The 17,666-nt window shown below is 45.2% G+C and overlaps 1 protein-coding gene across 4 annotated transcripts in view; it reads left to right on the top strand.

Moving 5' to 3' along the window:
- The window catches only part of nphs1 (NPHS1 adhesion molecule, nephrin), a 62,816-nt gene that overhangs the window by 36,600 nt on the left and 8,550 nt on the right, over nucleotides 1–17,666 (top strand). For all 4 annotated transcript variants that reach the window (XM_045718654.1, XM_045718653.1, XM_045718656.1 and 1 more), the window contains exons 14-21: nucleotides 178–307; nucleotides 1,427–1,599; nucleotides 11,731–11,871; nucleotides 14,108–14,248; nucleotides 15,399–15,523; nucleotides 15,987–16,149; nucleotides 16,379–16,535; nucleotides 16,902–17,053. In XM_045718654.1, the coding sequence (XP_045574610.1) occupies nucleotides 178–307; nucleotides 1,427–1,599; nucleotides 11,731–11,871; nucleotides 14,108–14,248; nucleotides 15,399–15,523; nucleotides 15,987–16,149; nucleotides 16,379–16,535; nucleotides 16,902–17,053 (1,182 nt within the window). The remainder of the gene's footprint in view (nucleotides 1–177; nucleotides 308–1,426; nucleotides 1,600–11,730; nucleotides 11,872–14,107; nucleotides 14,249–15,398; nucleotides 15,524–15,986; nucleotides 16,150–16,378; nucleotides 16,536–16,901; nucleotides 17,054–17,666) is intronic.

The raw sequence follows: 17,666 nt of genomic DNA, 5'->3' as shown, positions 1-17,666 counted from the left end.
TAGCTATATTCAGGAGGATAGGTAAATTCAAGACTATAGGTGGATTCAAGATGATAGGTAATTAATTCAAGATGATAGGTAGATTCTAGATATAGCTACAAAGACACGGAATCAGCAGCCTCAGTATGTTGACAGTGGTGTCTTGTCCCCTCTCCTCTACCCTCCACCCCTCCCCAGTCCCTGCAGTGAGTGTGACAATCATAGCCAAGCAGAAGGAGCTGCGTCGGGGCCAAAACCTCAGTCTGGACTGTCTGTCTGGGAGCAGCAACCCCCAGGCCAACATTTCCTGGAGCCTGGGCCCAACCAGGTGAGGGGAGGGCAGGTTAAGCAGAGCCGGTCTGTGGGCCGTGGAGTCAATGGAGACCCTAGACTACAGTCTTGTGCAGGTCCATTTTTTGCAAACCGCACCTGCCACAATACCGCGGCAGCACCGTAACCCGCCAATCATGACAGAAAGCTGTCGCAACCCGGCCTGTAATTTGTACCCAAACCCGCCCGCAAACCGCCAGATCATATCAATTGATTTAATTGTTATGACTAGTAGTAGGCCTAGGGCATATAGGCCTATAGACAGTAGTAGCCTATCCCAATGCCATAGCTTATTGAAAGAATTATGTGATTGCGTGCAGCCATTTGAAAAGACAAAAGCAAGCAATAGGCCTCACTGAGTTTTGAAAAGCCTTGTTCTACCTGCTGGATGAGGGGCCTGTTTTGGACTGCCCTCATCAACACAAACTTGTACGCTGAGTCAAAATCCATCCATGGGCTAACTTCAACAATTAGGCAACAATATCCTGTTAACATAATTGTAACTTGTGAACTGTTTTCCATGAGTTGGCTTTACACTTGCGTTATCAAACGCTGCCATTACGTGTACAAGTTAGTTAGCTAGCTAGCTAGCCCAGGTAAGATCGGTGAGTACTGAGTGAAAGTCACATGAGGGGAAGAGCAAGAAGTGGGAAAGCAGGAGAGGATAATGCGTTTTACAAGATAGTAAATAAATAGAGGGCTAATCTTTATATCTGTGCCATTATAACATCTGTGACAGCATGGGCACCGCCACCGAGGCTACAACCCATAGGAAATCCCCACCCAGTTGAATACTTTGACTACTTTAAAATGAAGGAAGCATGGTGGAAGCCCTCACTGACGCTGCCCATGATAAAATGGCCATTTGGCCACTAGAGGCCTCTATCATTCTCTGACGTTTTCCTCAGCACCACTGTGAGCATTCTGTGCAAGCAGCCTGTCTCAGTTCCGCTCTGATGGCACACACACACTACAGAATAAATGAATCAACTGTCAAAGCACAGAAAAAATTGTGAAGTTGTTATTTTATTAATTAAAACTGCAACCCGGCCACGGATTTATCGAATGTTCAAAATAAACCCGCCAAATGTTCTCCTCTCATCTCTCCCTCTCCCAGGCTGAAAGGGGTGGATCTGCCTCCTAAGAACACAACGTTTGGGGGCGTATCAGTACGCAGTACCCTGTCCCTCCCCCTGTCCTCCCAGCACCATGGCCAGAGGATCACCTGTCAGGCCTACAGCTCTCTGCTGTCTGAGGGAGTCAACACCTTCTACAAGCTCAACGTCCTCTGTGAGTGGTGAAGAGTGTGGGTGGGTGGGTGGGTGGGTGGGTGAGTGAGTGGGTGGGTTGTATACATGTGTCTATTTCTCTCTGTGTGTTATACAGAGCTTTTGAATACTTTAGTTGTTTCACTGTGAATATGAATTTTTTTTCACTGTGAATACTTCATTTGTTTCACTGGGGATCCAAATAAAGTATTGAAAATGTGTGCACAGTTATGAGTAGGAGAAAAAGAAAGTCTGTGCTGCTGTGTGTGAGGCTTGAAGCATGATGGTAATGTGACACGATAGTGTGCATGGAAGGCAGTTTTGTTTGTGTGTGTTTGTGATGTTCTCTGTGTTTGTGCGTGTGAGTGTGTGTGTGTGTGTGTGTGTGTGTGTGTGTGTGTGTGTGTGTGTGTGTGTGTGTGTGTGTGTGTGTGTGTGTGTGTGTGTGTGTGTGTGTGTGTGTGTGTGTATATATGTGTGTGTGTCTGCGTGTATGAGTGAGTGTTACTGTATTCCTTTGTTGTGACTGTGGTTTAGTCAGGCTCTACGGCAGTGTTCTTCTAATTGTGTGTGTGCTTTGCAGCACAGCCATGTTATTCTTTGATGCTGTTTCGCAGGCTGTAAGCAGCCAGCTCTTCAAAGCCTGCTGCTCCGTGCGAGCATGAAGGAATGTCACTGTGTGTTTGTGTGCAGCTGCTGTTGGACAACACTACTGTCACTCGCTGTTTTAATGCCTGTCCCTCTCCTTGCCTCTCTCCCGAACCTCCCGAACCTCCCTCCCACCCTCGTTCTCTCCCTACCTCTCTCTCTCCCTCCCTCTCACCCCGGCCTCCTGTGTGAATTCAGTATTTTTGTGATATTGGTGTACACCGCTTCTCTACAGGTTATTCTTTCATTTGCACTGCTGTCGCCTTTCATGGCTGATATGGTTTCTTTGTGTCCGTTTTTCTCCCTTTGTGTGTGTGTGTGTGTGTGTGTGTGTGTGTGTGTGTGTGTGTGTGTGTGTGTGTGTGTGTGTGTGTGTGTGTGTGTTGTCGTGTCTTTGGGGGTACCATTAAACGGAAGATATGTTTATCAATTAGCTCCCTGTAATTATTATCACGCGATTAAACTGATTAATCGTTTACTTGTAATTAACTAGGAGGTCGGGGCACCACGGAGAATATTCAGATTACAAAGCTATAATTTTCCTAATATAACTTTCCTGTACTATAATATTCTATTCTATTATAGTATAGGTCGATTATCTTGTAAGTTTAAATGGGGTATTTACCTCTAGTCCAGTCTCATTCCAAAACGTCGTAAATTGTTGTATCTGCACGAACCCAGTCTTTACTAAAATCATCCATACATCAATTGTCTTAAAATCATTTATTTACTACACTAAGTAATTAACAGAAAAACATACAAACAGTAATTATCGTCAACAAAGGATTGGTATCGGAATGTGCCCTTGTGGGCTAAACAGGCTGGTCGTCCTGTTGAACAATGGGTCATAAATGGTCAGCTGAGAAGTTTACACAGAGTTCATTAACAATTGACAATTGAAGGCTCACTCATTCGGGAACAATTGCAATCAATATATATATTTACGCTCAGTGTGTCGTTCTGATTCTTGTTGGAGAGTAGTTCTGTTGGGGAGTTTTGTCCGCGTTCTCTCTCTCTCTCTCTCTCGGTTAGAATGGATCTTTCAGAGCGACATTCATTAATGTCGTCATAGAATGGTGGTTTCGTTGGTCTTCGTGTTCGATGATATAATTTACTTAGCTGCAGACTAATAATTAATATCAAAGACTTGTTCTTATTCTGTCGGTATCAATAGTCTAAAAGTTAACCACGTGGTATGGTTCACTTTCAGTAGAGGACTTGGATGGTCAAACCTCTGGCCCTAGAGTGTAGGCCTGGTCTGGAGAAATGTAAATCAGGGAGTGTTTTATAGTGCCCATCGAACAGGCTGGTCAAATGACGCCTGGTCCTGTATATGTCCCTGGGGCGTGCCTATGACTGAGTTAGATTTGGTTACAGAAATACAATTCTATCACATTACATCAGTACATAGCATCTCAATGTCTTACAAAAGCTTTATCCTTATTAATACATTCCATACACCCATATGAGGCAAGTCTTAAACTGAGTCTATTATATAAACAGTTTTATGGTAATATGGCTATATTGTCTCTTCTGAGTATCACAAAATTGTACCAAAAGAGGCCAACGTCATGACATACCCCCCCTGGTGGTTTGGATCTTGTTTATCCTGCAAGTTACAAATCAACATAAAATCATGACCACGTGATGTCCCATTGGTAGATCATCGTTGCAGTCCTCTCTGGTGGTTGAACTTGGTAGGCTCTCTGAAAGCGGAGCCGTCCACCACAAGGATGGGCAGTTGATGTCCGGTTGGTGATCGCCGTTGCGGTCTCCTCAATTGGTGTACCTTGGTAGGTTCCCTGGAAGCTGTAAAGTACCCCAGGAAGGGCCAGGGGATGTCCTGGTTGGTGATCGCCGTTGCGGTCCCCCCCTCTGGTGGTTTACCTTGGTAGTCTCTCTGACAGCGGGCATGCCGCCACAAGGATAGGCTGTGAGTGTCCGGATTTGGGGTCGCCGTTCCGGACCTGTCGTCCAGACTGGAAGATCTGGGCAGTAACTTAGGCAGATGTTAACAACGCACACACACTCATGAAATATATATAATTACATTCATTCCCCAATGAGCGGCGTTGTGGCACTAAGTGATGGTTGTATGGGGACTTTGTTTATGGCTCTATCACTTCCTAAGTGTCAAAGGAACTGAACCGAAAAGGAATGAAAGCATAAACAAAACAAAAATATACAAAATATAGTTCACACAAAAAATATCATCTAATTGGACTGTATTCTATATACGTCCAATGTTCTGGCAAAATGATTATCATGGCATTGTCTCTAATGCCATATCTAGGGTTTTCCTACTTGGTGTGTTGCTTAGGCGCTATCCTAAGTTGATAACTATATGATAAGTCTACAGCTGTAATGCACTAGTTTTGGGCAGTCTACAGGTATGACCTACGGACTTCTGGGAAGAAAACTGGTGAGTGCTGTAGTGTCAAAGGCCTAGAAGTAAATGTTCAACTTTACTAAGGCTGGTATATTGCTTGGGCCCTTAAGTGGTCCTAGCATAAATCCTAATTGGATGTTCCGTTGTGCATGTGCGTTTATGCTTACACAAGCGCGCATGTCAAGGGAAGAAAACCAAGTATCCGGGCAGATTACAACTTGTTCAGAATGAGTCTGACGTAATCAGGTAATTTTCAGGTCAATGCCTGGAGGTCAGTCAGAATTGGTGTCAAGGGAGTCTGTAGTAGTTTTCTACAAGTCACTGTCTTCCACTATTGTAGTGGCGATAGGTATGAAGTCTATTTCATAGCTATGTTATCCACGGAGGAGCTAACCTCACGACGGAAGTACTCTTTAAGTATTGGACCAGTCATAGGTGGTGTGATCATGGTTCATGACTTCTAATAATTTTATTCCTGAATGGAGGGTCCTATTTATTAGTGACATGTGTGTTAACCATTGGAAGAGTGCACTGGAGATTCCCCTCCACGTGTTGCACTCTGAGTGACTCCTATGTCGCTGTTGTCAATGGTAATTTGATTTGTTAAGTCTCTAACCTTCTTACTGATTGTAGCTGGTATTGGTACTGGTACTCAAGGGGACCAGTTATCCTACCGATTTATTCTGAAATATTATCTACCGGAACACATGATTGGAGTATTTTATTAGTTGTATTGTAGTTGAACCTACGCATGGCAAAGAATGATTATTGATGCCATTAGTTTTGGAGGTAGACAAGTCCACTGGACTTCCTTTACGACCAGTGTGGTACACCTCAGTACTATCTTAGATGTCTTCTAAGATAATCCCCGTCTAGGGGCCTGTCTGCTCCTCACTGTTCTCATAGGAGAGTTTACAACTAGATTTGATTTATTCTCTGGCGGCCTCGTACGGTGTTTTCCGTAGTCTCGACCCCCCCACAGGCCTCGATGAGGCTCATCATGGGTCTGGGCTACTATTCCCCCCCTTTGTGCCTCGGGACCCCCCCACCAGCGGGTGGTGTTGGTGTCCGATGCGCAAATGAAAAGGTCGGACCCTATGTACGAGTTGTCAGCGGCCGCGTTTTTATGAGAGTGGCTGTAACCTTTCAACCAAATCTCCTGGTGTTTGTGCTTCAAAACGCTCAGTCGCTGTCGAGGCATGTCAGTCACCACCGCGTCCGCGTGTGGCAACCTCTTCATTACCTGTGAACTGAGACGAGGATATCGGTCTGTGATATCGCAAAGTGCTTCACAAGTGGGAGTCATCGGGTCAGTTGCTGGACTGACGCCATTAGTGTCATTGTCAGGGCCGACAGTCCCCAACAAAGCGGAAGGTGTATCATCGGAAGCAGAGTATACTCTGCGCATCAATGTTTTTCTTGCTGGGACGGCCGCAGTGCTTGCGGAAGTGTCCAAAGGGAAAGAAAAGTTCATCTCAACTACCGTATTACATGACTGCAAGGAGGAGGGAAGTTGCTTATTCACAGAGACAGCTGGCTCGAAATCATGAAAAGAATGGTCAATCAGGTTGGCTGATGGAACGTGTCGAGATATCGTACTATCTCCATGGATCGGATTTTGTACCAAGAGGTTTCTAAACGTCTTTTTCTCAAGGGGTGCTTTCGACAGATACCCCTCGTGAAGGACTGCATTGCAGCTAGCGTTAAGGGGAGACGGTGTGGTCAGTGGAGAAGGCACTGTGGCCTGTGACCATACCTGGTTGGTTTTCCAATCCATCAATGGGAGTAACCGATCCATCAAGTCTGCTCCATGTTGCAGGGTTACAGTTTCGAGGCTGGTAACATACACAGGGTGAACGAGCGATACGTCCTGGAAGTGTAGTTTCAGCATGACTCTCAATGTGAGAGGCGAGGTAGTCTGAGTGACCCCTCGAAGTTTAGTGTCGCATCGTTCCACTTTTAACCAACGTTTAGTTGGCTTCAAAGCCCTTTTGAGATCATCAAACAATGTTTGAGAGATGAGTGATATTGTCGCACCCGAATCAAGTAGCGCATGACAAGCTAAGCAGTCCTCCAGGACTGTTTCCAGGTATGGCCGTTTAGATTCGTGGTTAGTGGACATATTCCCCACAAAGTGGAGTGGTCGTTCGCAACGACGTGATGTGCCATGTCTGTTCAAGATGGAAGCAGATTTACTTTTCTGATTTTGAGTGGGCTTGGCTTTAACGAAGCGTTTGACCTTTTTCTTCGCAACTTTTGTATCAGAGTCTATAGACAGAGCCCGGGGGCTTGTTTCTTGATCAAGCGGGCCCTGGATAGGGTCTTGAATGAGAGCGGGAGAAATTTGAACTTTAACGTCCATGCTATGGGTGTTAATTCCTGCGGACCTGGTGTCCGGTAATTCCCTGTCTAGTCCTTGTGACTTGTCTTTTACCCTTTTCTCAAATTGTTCTCGCTTAAGTTCTTCCCGTAGTGGGACTTCTGGAGAACATTGGTCTACGTTTTGGTCGTCCTTCAACCCTTTGTTACCCTTGTGCTCTGACACTTTTTGTGGGTTGGGTGCAGGAACGTAGCGAACGGGTCGATTGTAGCGGTAGTCATGTTGATGGCTACGTACTTTACAGTTATTTCGACCGCGGAGGTTATTGGAATCATGGTTTCGTGGTAGAAACTGTTGTTGTGCGTCATCTCTAGACGCTCCAATACCTGATAATGCACCCTCTAACTGGAGTGAGTGCTCCTGGTTAAACTTCAAAACTGAGTGGTCAGGGCTCTTAGCGTTGTGAACTTTTGATGCCTCAAAAGCTGTGCTTGCAAGCTCTCTGAGTTGTAAGATAGGCAAGCCAACGTGGGCTGCAGGGCCCAAGTAGGTAATGAAGGTGGGATACATGTTCGACAGAAACATTTGTTTGAATGGTAACAGCTCTTCCATTCCTGTTTCTGTGAGTAGGCCAAAGTAAGCTGAACGAAGCCTATGATAGAAAGCTTGTGGGTGTTCGTTCCGAGCTTGTTTGACGGTGTTAGCCAGTGAGCTATCGTGTTTGCGAGTCGCAGAACCACTGAATTCTAATTTCAAAGCTGTGGCAAGTTTAGCATAGTCATTTAGCACGTGTTGCTGTTGTAGACGAATGAACCTCGTCACGTGTCTATTCGACGTTCGCTTCAACAGGTAAACCCTGTCAGAACCCGTAGCGTTCGGGTAGCCACCCAACGCGTCCTCTATGTCAGCTAGGAACGTCTCAGTGTCGTTTGGCTGACCTGGAACGGGGTCAAAGGTGGGGAAATTCTTGACGAGTTTGTCAAGGTATTCTGCGCCAAGCGGGCGGAGAGTGTTGGCTTCATCCTGTGGAGAAATTGGGGCTGAAAGGCCAAGAGAAGAAGCCAAGCCTTGTTGTTGTTGGCCAAGAGGCGCCATATTACTCAGTGCCGAAGGGCCAAGAGGAGAAGACTGAGGGACACATGAGGGAGGCAAGGTCTGAAACCTATTGTCTTCACTCCTGTGAGTACAGTGCTCCGGTTGCTTGGATGGGAAGTCGCGCTGTAGAGCGTGACCATTCTGGATTTCCTCCAGATGGTACCTAAGGGTGGAATTCTGCTGCATTGCAGAGTTCACTTGAGCGCTTGGAGTACTGATTTTGGACACGTGAGTGTCACACCTGCTCCTTTCGGTCTCAAACTTATCTGTCATGGTTTGCAGATAGAGGTACGGAGCGAGAGATTCAGTGATGAGATTTCCTCTGCTTGCTTAGAAATCAATATTTCCAACCTCATCACCTGAGTTCTCTCATCATTCATTTGGTCAGCGACTTCAATAAGTTCTGCTGATTTATCATCCAACTTTGTCATTGTGTTCATTAACTGATCGTCTTTTGTCTGCAGCGCTTTGAGGAGCACCGTGTTATTTTGAGTAACATTCAACAAAACAGCATGCATGTTGTCAAGTTGAGCGCTCCTGTTTGTAGATAACTCTTCAGATTTATCTAGTTTGGCATGGACATCATCGTATTTAGTTTTGGCTAAATCGAGTTGTTCCTGTAGAAAACGATTTTGTTGAAGAGCTTGTGCTTGTTCATCGTCATACGTTTTTGCAATTACATTTAATTGTTCAGTTTTCGAACGCAGTTCCATAGCTAGCAGAATTTTTCCTTTTTCTGCATTTGTCATTGGTTTCCCGGTTCTCTCCACCTGTCCCTTTATGTCTACCGTTACCTGCTCGTGCTTCAGCTGTGCACTGCGGTATTGGACAGATGGCAATCTCGGATGGCAAGACATCAGTGCTAGACTGGAGAGAACCTTTACGAGGCCTGCGCCTCGTAAACATTGTTGTCTGTTTTTCCACTAATGGCATAATTAGGGTTGTTATCGCTGCTGAGGTCAGAGATCAATCCATTTACGGGTGGAGGTTCACTAATTAGCGGGCGAGTGGGAACCACCCCCTCTGATAGCTTGCACATTATTAGAACATTTGAAAGGAAAAAATTGTTTTTCCTAATTTTTCAAAATTTGGTTTTGGAATGTGGAAAACTGCAAAGACGATTTTAATCTATTTATAGACGTTAATGAACCATCAGTACTGTACAGTACTGTGGAAGTTGGACGTGAATGAATTTGCAAAAGCAAATTGAATTAATCAATGCCAATGATTAGTCCTACCTGGGTAGGCTATCTGGGTATTAAACTTGAATTACCTGAGAGGTTGCTTCATCCAGGTTAATATGCAAAGTTTAAGTTGTCTCATTTAATTGGAAGAACCTAGAAAGGTATGTTCGACAATTTAACTAAATAAATTGAATGAGACGATAATCCATACAATCTCCATTGATTGGATATCATAAGTGTAAACCGTAGTTCAAATGTTGGGACCCTTCACCACTAGGGTACGCACCTCCCTGGGGCTGAACGTCCGTAAAGGGGTTTTACTGACTGTGCCTTGCTAAAGCAGATTTGACTAATTAATCTATTTATGATATATCAAACCTGTATAGGCTATCTGGGAATTAACTTTCAATTAACCTGAGAGCATTGCTTCATCTAAGTTAAGTTTGGAAAAAGTTAATCATGTCTCATTGTAGACGCCCAATCAATTTTGGATATTATTTGAAAGATCCACTTGAAAAGGTAAATCTGGCAATTTCACTTGTTAGTTAAATTGAACGAGACGTGCTCCCCGTTTGAATTTCCCCTAGAGATGTACTGGCAATTCTTCACCACCAGGGTGCAGAATGCTGAAATTTAAACGGAAGTACAAAGGTCGGACTTCCGTCGCGCTAGCGGAGAAATTTTAAACGTGTTACGGTGGGGGTAAAATGTTCCCTCTCTGTTAGCTTACCCGTAATGCTAAGCTATTGCTACTTGGTTCAGGAGTATCCTTCCAAGCACCAAAATAGGATCCTTTCCCTTATGGAAAGGGTGGGTTTTCTAGTGACGTCTCACCTTAACCCCATTCAGCATACTCTGCTAGGGTTTATGTTGACCGGAGCGACACGGTACCTAACTAAAAATACGTATACGGTCTGCCCACAGTCCTAGTACGGTAGGCAAACCACTCGGCTCGGTTCCCGGACAGCTAACCTCTAATTTCTAACCTTACTCTAGAAGTTAATATTTACCGACAGAAATAGTACCGTTTGGCCTAACGGACTAAATCTGGAATTTAATCCTCACTGCTATCGACATAAGACCGGAGCTATTCTAAATAGCTTCTCTCAATGGAAAATGCACAATCACTTTGTTTACATAGCAGGCTGTTTGTACAATTCTGTTTGCACAATTGATATATAGAATTTCACAGCAAAGTCCAATTCTATCTTAGATTCCTCGCACGGGGGCTCCAAATGTATTATCAAATTGAACCAACGTGCGTTTTAGTTTGAGTCCTCATACGGGGGCACCAATATGTCGTGTCTTTGGGGGTACCATTAAACGGAAGATATGTTTATCAATTAGCTCCCTGTAATTATTATCACGCGATTAAACTGATTAATCGTTTACTTGTAATTAACTAGGAGGTCGGGGCACCAAGGAGAATATTCAGATTACAAAGCTATAATTTTCCTAATATAACTTTCCTGTACTATAATATTATATTCTATTATAGTATAGGTCGATTATCTTCTAAGTTTAAATGGGGTATTTACCTCTAGTCCAGTCTCATTCCAAAACGTCGTAAATTGTTGTATCTGCACGAACCCAGTCTTTACTAAAATCATCCATACATCAATTGTCTTAAAATCATTTATTTACTACACTAAGTAATTAACAGAAAAACATACAAACAGTAATTATCGTCAACAAAGGATTGGTATCGGAATGTGCCCTTGTGGGCTAAACAGGCTGGTCGGCCTGTTGAACAATGGGTCATAAATGGTCAGCTGAGAAGTTTACACAGAGTTCATTAACAATTGATAATTGAAGGCTCACTCATTCGGGAACAATTGCAATCAATATATATATTTACGCTCAGTGTGTCGTTCTGATTCTTGTTGGAGAGTAGTTCTGTTGGGGAGTTTTGTCCGCGTTCTCTCTCTCTCTCTCGGTTAGAATGGATCTTTCAGAGCGACATTCATTAATGTCGTCATAGAATGGTGGTTTCGTTGGTCTTCGTGTTCGATGATATAATTTACTTAGCTGCAGACTAATAATTAATATCAAAGACTTGTTCTTATTCTGTCGGTATCAATACTCTAAAAGTTAACCACGTGGTATGGTTCACTTTCAGTAGAGGACTTGGATGGTCAAACCTCTGGCCCTAGAGTGTAGGCCTGGTCTGGAGAAATGTAAATCAGGGAGTGTTTTATAGTGCCCATCGAACAGGCTGGTCAAATGACGCCTGGTCCTGTATATGTCCCTGGGGCGTGCCTATGACTGAGTTAGATTTGGTTACAGAAATACAATTCTATCACATTACATCAGTACATAGCATCTCAATGTCTTACAAAAGCTTTATCCTTATTAATACATTCCATACACCCATATGAGGCAAGTCTTAAACTGAGTCTATTATATAAACAGTTTTATGGTAATATGGCTATATTGTCTCTTCTGAGTATCACAATATTGTACCAAAAGAGGCCAACGTCATGACAGTGTGTGTGTGTGTGTGTGTGTGTGTGTCAGATCCCCCAGAGTTCAGCCCTGACCATCCCCAGAAGATACAGGTAGTGGAGGATGAGACAGCCATCCTTCCCTTGCTGGTCTCGGCTAATCCAGATGTCGTCTCCTGCAGTTGGCTCTACCGCAAGGAGGAGCTGCACAAAGGTGATCCACCCTGCTCTCGTCCTTTCTCCCTGTGGTATCTCTATATAGCCAGCCAACTAACTCTCTACAGCTGAGCCAGCAACTGTGTTCGTATCAGCCGCCATTCAGGCTCTAAATAAAACATGGCAGGTCGGGCAGCAATGTGAACCTGCCTGATGTGATTCTCGTTCAAATCAAATCAAATTGTATTTTATTTGTCACATGCTTTGTAAACAGTGAAATGCTTACTTCCTTACGGCCCTTCTCAACAATGCAGAGAGAAAAAAGATAGATAAATAATAGAAAAGTAAAACACAATAATAAAAGTAATAATAAATACACAATGAGTAATGCTAACTTGTCTATACACTGTACACATGGTACCAATACCGAGTTAATGTGCAGGGGTAGATATGTACATAGAACTAGGAATAAAGTGACAGATAATAAACAGTAGCAGTAGCATATTTCAAGTTAGTGCCAAAAGGGTCAACGCAGATAGTCCGGGTAGCTATTTGGTTAACTATTTAACTAATTATTTAGCAGTCTTATGGCTTGTTCAGGGTCCTATTGGTTCAAAACTTGGTGCATCAGTACCACTTGCCATACGGTAGCAGAGAGAACAGTCTATGACTAGGGTGGGCCTTCCTCTGACACCGCCTAGTATAGAGGTCCTAGATGGCAGGGAGCATTAGGCCATACGCATTATCCTCTATAGTGCCTTGCGGTCGGATGCCAAGCAGTTGCCATACCAAGCGGTGATGCAGCCAGTGCCCATGTCAAATCTTTTCAGCCTCCTGAGGGGGAAGAGATGTTGTCGTGCCCTCTTCACGACTGTGTTGGTGTGTGTGGACCATGATAGATCCTTAGTGACGTGTACACCAACAAACTTCAAGCTCTCGACCCGCTACAGCCCCACTACAACCCCGTCAATGTGAATGGGGGCGTGCTCGGCCTCCGTTTTTGGTAGTCCACGATCAGCTCCTTTGTCTTGTTGACGTTAAGGGAGAGGTTGTTGTCCTTGCAATCTCTGACTTCCTCCCCTATAAGTTGTCGTTGTCGGTCATCAGCAAACATAATTATGGTGTTGGAGTCATGCGTGGTCACGTAGTCGTCGGTGAACTGGGAGTACAGGAGGGGTCTAAGCATGCACCCCTGAGGGGCCCCATGTTGAGGGTCAGCATGGCAGATGTGTTATTGCCTACCTTCCTGACCTATGGGCGGCCTGTCAAGAAGTCCAGGATCCAGTTGCAGATGGAGACGTCTGGAGTGGGTCTAGTATTTCTGGGATAATGGTATAAATGTGAGCCATGACCAGCCTTTCAAAGCACTACATGGCTACAGACGTGAGTGCTATGGGTCGGTAGTCATTTAGGCAGGTTACCTTAGTGTTCTTGGGCACAGGCACTATGGTGGTCTGCTTAAAACATGTTGATGTTACAGACTTGGACATGGAGAGGTTGAAAATGTCAGTGAAGACACTTGCCAGTTGGTCAGTGCATCCTCGCAGTACACGTCCTGGTAATCCGTCTGGCCCTGCGGTCTTGTGAATGTTGACCTGTTTAAAAGTCTTACACACATCGGCTACAGAGAGCGTGATCACATAGTCTTCCGGAACAGCTGGTGCTCTCATGCATGTTTCAGTGTTATTTCCCCCGAAGCGAGCATAGAAGAAGTTTAGCTCGTCTGGTAGGCTCGTGTCACTGGGCAGCTGTCGGCTGTGCTTCCCTTTGTAGTCTGTAATTCCCTGTCATCGGGCCACAGCCACCACACTCCTATCCCTAACCTCCCACCTCAACCTCCACCACCGCACCCACCTCCCTGAGGGGTTACCCAGCCATTAAAGGAGGGGTGCTGTGGTACAGTGGTGGTCTGACACATGGGCTGTTGTTTCTGTGGGAATTTTTCCAGGCCAATCAATAATATAGCATTAGATGTCACTTATAAGCCTTGAGTGGCTTAGGGACATGTGGTTTATGCATTTATAATGAATATTTTTGTGTGGCTGTGGATGTGTGTGTGTGTGTGTGTGTGTGTGTGTGTGTGTGTGTGTGTGTGTGTGTGTGTGTGTGTGTGTGTGTGTGTGTGTGTGTGTGTGTGTGTGTGTGTGTGTGTGTGTGTGTGTGTGTGTGTGTGTGTGTGTGTGTGTGTGTGTGTGTGTCCGTGCGTGTGTGGTTGTGTGTGTGTGTGTCCGTGCATGTGTGGTTGTGTGTGTGTGTGTGTGTGTGTATGTGTGTGTGTGTGTGTTTATGAACAGAAATGGATCCTCGGTACCACTTTACTGAGAGCACAGTGTTTGAGATCTGGAATGTGACAAGGAGAGACACCGGGGTCTACACTGTGAACTGTACCAACGAGGTGGGGTCTGACAATACCACCATCACTCTGGACGTACAGTGTAAGTCTCACTGGCGTTGAATCTGGTCTGTCTACTCACCTCAACACCGTGTTAGAACACTGAACTCAAGTCGAGGCATTAGCTCAGGGATTGAACACAAGTCTTCAGGACTCAGGCAAAGTTTCTCAGTCCTCATACGAGTGTGGTTCATCAAGCCACCTACATTACATGCTAGTGTTGTATACCCAAAAACACCAATTCTGTCACAACCTTGAACCAACAGACCAACACATCCCCGTCCCACTGCACTCTTAATGACGTAACAATAGCACTGTTCTGAATGTAGGTCTGAATGTTCCAGTAAAACCTACAGTGCAGAACAAGCCTAATGGACAGACAGCACAGCGCTGTCCTGATCCGATGGAACCTGACAGTTGGAGGTATCCATAATGTATAGAGGATTGTAATAGCTTTTATGCGTGGCGATGTAGCCCACTTAACAATGTTGTTCCTGGTTAAAATGAATGTGGTATGTGAGAAGGCCGTAAGTGTCTCTGGTGATTCCATCAGTGTGCTGTGTGTATCAACACAGACAGGGGCATTGGGGCGCTAATGCCACTACTGTTATAACTAGATGGTACCCACAGGAAGAGAAGAGCACACAGCCAGGTGGAAAGGGATTACACTGCAGTATGTTGGTGGAGTTATAGTGCTGCCGTATCCAGGACATAGTGACTGACTGAAGGAGGGATGGAAGGAGGGAAAGTGGGCCATGATGACTGCACCCTGCCTGCCTCTGTGTCGCTCAAAGTTAAAGTGGAGGACAGGCGGCATGCAATGGGGAACCTCCAGGGTGATATGGCCCAATTTAGGGACATTGAATTGGGAAGGGGTGTCTGACAGTAGGGGGTTGGGACAGTTCTAAAATAAACTGGGGTTAAATTGATTGGCAAATATTTAATGTAAAGTGGTCACTTAGAGAAAGGTCATTAGTTACAGTATGTAGAGGGTGTCTGTAGGATCAGTGATGCATAGAATAGAATAGAATGGAATAGAATAGAATGGAATATAATACAATGGAATGAATAGAATTACAGAGAGAGCTGGAAGACAGTGGGTGGTGAGTGACTGATTGTTCCTTAAGTTCTAAAGTAGAAATGTACTTTCCTACTGTTTCTCTCGTCCTACTTTCTTATTGCCTACTCCCCAGATGCCCCTAGTGTGAAGATGGAGAAGGACCCAGTGTACGTGGACGTGGGGGAGACAGCAGACCTGTTTTGTGTAGCAGATGCCAACCCCATCATCAACACTGACATGTTCTCCTGGAAATGGCTGGTGAGAATCCCCATATCCCCATCTCATCTCACCTCTCCTTTCTTCTCATTTCATTTCCCTTTATCTGGCCTCCTTTCTTTTATTTGACCATTTCTTACCGTTTATCACTCCCCTCTTAAATGCAGAGACGTGCCATATTTCAGCGGCTCTAACTATCCTTCCGCCCCACCTCTCCTGGCTCCCGGCTCCACACTTGGCCCAAATCCAGAAAAATTGCTTTCATTACGGCACGGCGACTAAAGGGCACATTCATCAACGTATGCTCTCTTCCCTGTATCTACTGCTCTCTTTTTTCTCTCTTTTACTCTTTTTCGCTCTCTCTTTCTCTTTCTCCGCTCCCCTTGGAGTACCTGCACTGATCTTGCACAGGAGAGGGTGGGGTGTACGAAGATGTGCATGCTGTCCTCCTGTCTTCCTATCCTCTTGCCTTCCTCTCGTTTACCCCTCTCTCTGTCTTCCTCAGGGCGAGGGGGAGATGGAAGAGATGGGGGAGCAGAGCCAGGATGAGGCCACTGGGCAGCTGACCATCCAAGGGGCGACTCGGGCCCACGCCGGACGCTACCAGTGCACTGCCGACAACAATATAGCGCCCCCTGCCAGCGTGGCAGTCCAGCTGGTGGTGCGCTGTGGGTCTAACGAACTCTACCAAGATCTATCAATCATGTAGTGTGAATACATCATGGGTGCAATGGAGTGGAAAAGGGTTGTGGGTGTCTTTGTTTGCGTGACACCATTCATTATGTCTATGCATATCTGTATTCATTTGCATGTATTCCATGTTTCTGTCTATCCATTTCTGTTTGTACATGTACAATGTGAACATCTCTGGCTGTATGTTTGTCCTTTCCTGTGTAGTTAAGCCAGAGCTCCAGAAGGGGCCTCAGTGGAATAAGGTGGCGAGCAGAGGGGATGGCACCAGAACAGCTGAGGTGGTGTGCCAGGGAGAGGGCATCCCGCGGCTCCACTTCTCCTGGGCTAAAAACGGCTTGCCCATAGACTTCATACACCCTAGGTGAGAGCACATCACATCCCACCCCTCACTCTCCATCTGGTTCTCACCTTCTCCCCGTTCCACACACACACACATAATCAAACATAGCCACACACATCCCTAACAATGTAAAAACTTTAAACTACTGTGTCATGAGAATGTGGCAAAATATTCATGATGGTGGATAACTAGATTCGTTTCCATAGTTTATACATTCATTCAGTATCTCACCATTAAATCTTAATTTGGGACTTTGCCTCTCCCTATGCAAATACCTGTCACAGTGCCTGCTGTCTGCCCTATAGCCATATTGTGTGTGTGTGTGTGTGTGTGTGTGTGTGTGTGTGTGTGTGTGTGTGTGTGTGTGTGCGCGTGCGTGTACTGCAGGTACCAGGAGAAGACAGTTAGGGAGGGCTCATTACACACCAGCACGGTTACCGTGGTGAATGTGAGTGCAGCGCTGGACTACGCAGTATTCACCTGCACCGCTCGCAACACTCTGGGAGAAGACACACTCAACATCCAACTGCTCAGCACCAGTATGTGTGTGTGTGTGTGTGTGAATGGGTAAAAGGTCAGAGTTTAGGTCAGACATCAGGGCCCAGGGATGTTGCTATGATGTAAAACACGTACTTTACAGCCAACTGCTAGAGTCCCATTGGTCCTAATTTAACTACGTCCTCTCATAAAGTAGTGTTTGGGCATTTGTGTATGTGCTGCCTTGTCCACGATTTTATTAGTGTGGGAGGACCCTCCAGCTTATAGAGAAAATGTTCAGTCTCTCTCGACGGTAGGAAGAGCAAGTCCTCAGTGTCAGACACCCTTTAGCTATGTCATTTCTATGGAGTATCTCTCCTTTATCCCCTCCCTATAGCTCTAATTCCCCTCTCTGTCAGATAGGCTGAGTCGCCCTCTGGCTCACTAGCAAGTGTATTCCTACCCCGGCGATGTCAACACGGCCCCTGCTCCCAGCAAGCCCCCCAGCCTCCATTGGACACATTTAATGTTTAAAAGCGTGAAATACAATCCAATATTCACTGCTGTTTTTTTCTCTCCCTCTGTTTTTTTTACTGCCTTGAATATTCATAATCTGACGCAGCGATATAAATGTTATATGCTTCTTATCATCAGAAGGCCGGGAAAGGAAAGAAG

This window comes from Salmo salar, chromosome ssa05 (genome assembly GCF_905237065.1).
Source record: "Salmo salar chromosome ssa05, Ssal_v3.1, whole genome shotgun sequence".
NCBI classification, from domain to species: Eukaryota; Metazoa; Chordata; class Actinopteri; order Salmoniformes; family Salmonidae; genus Salmo; species Salmo salar.
Note: the sequence above shows the minus strand (reverse complement) of the source record. Positions and strands in the feature narration are given on the sequence as shown.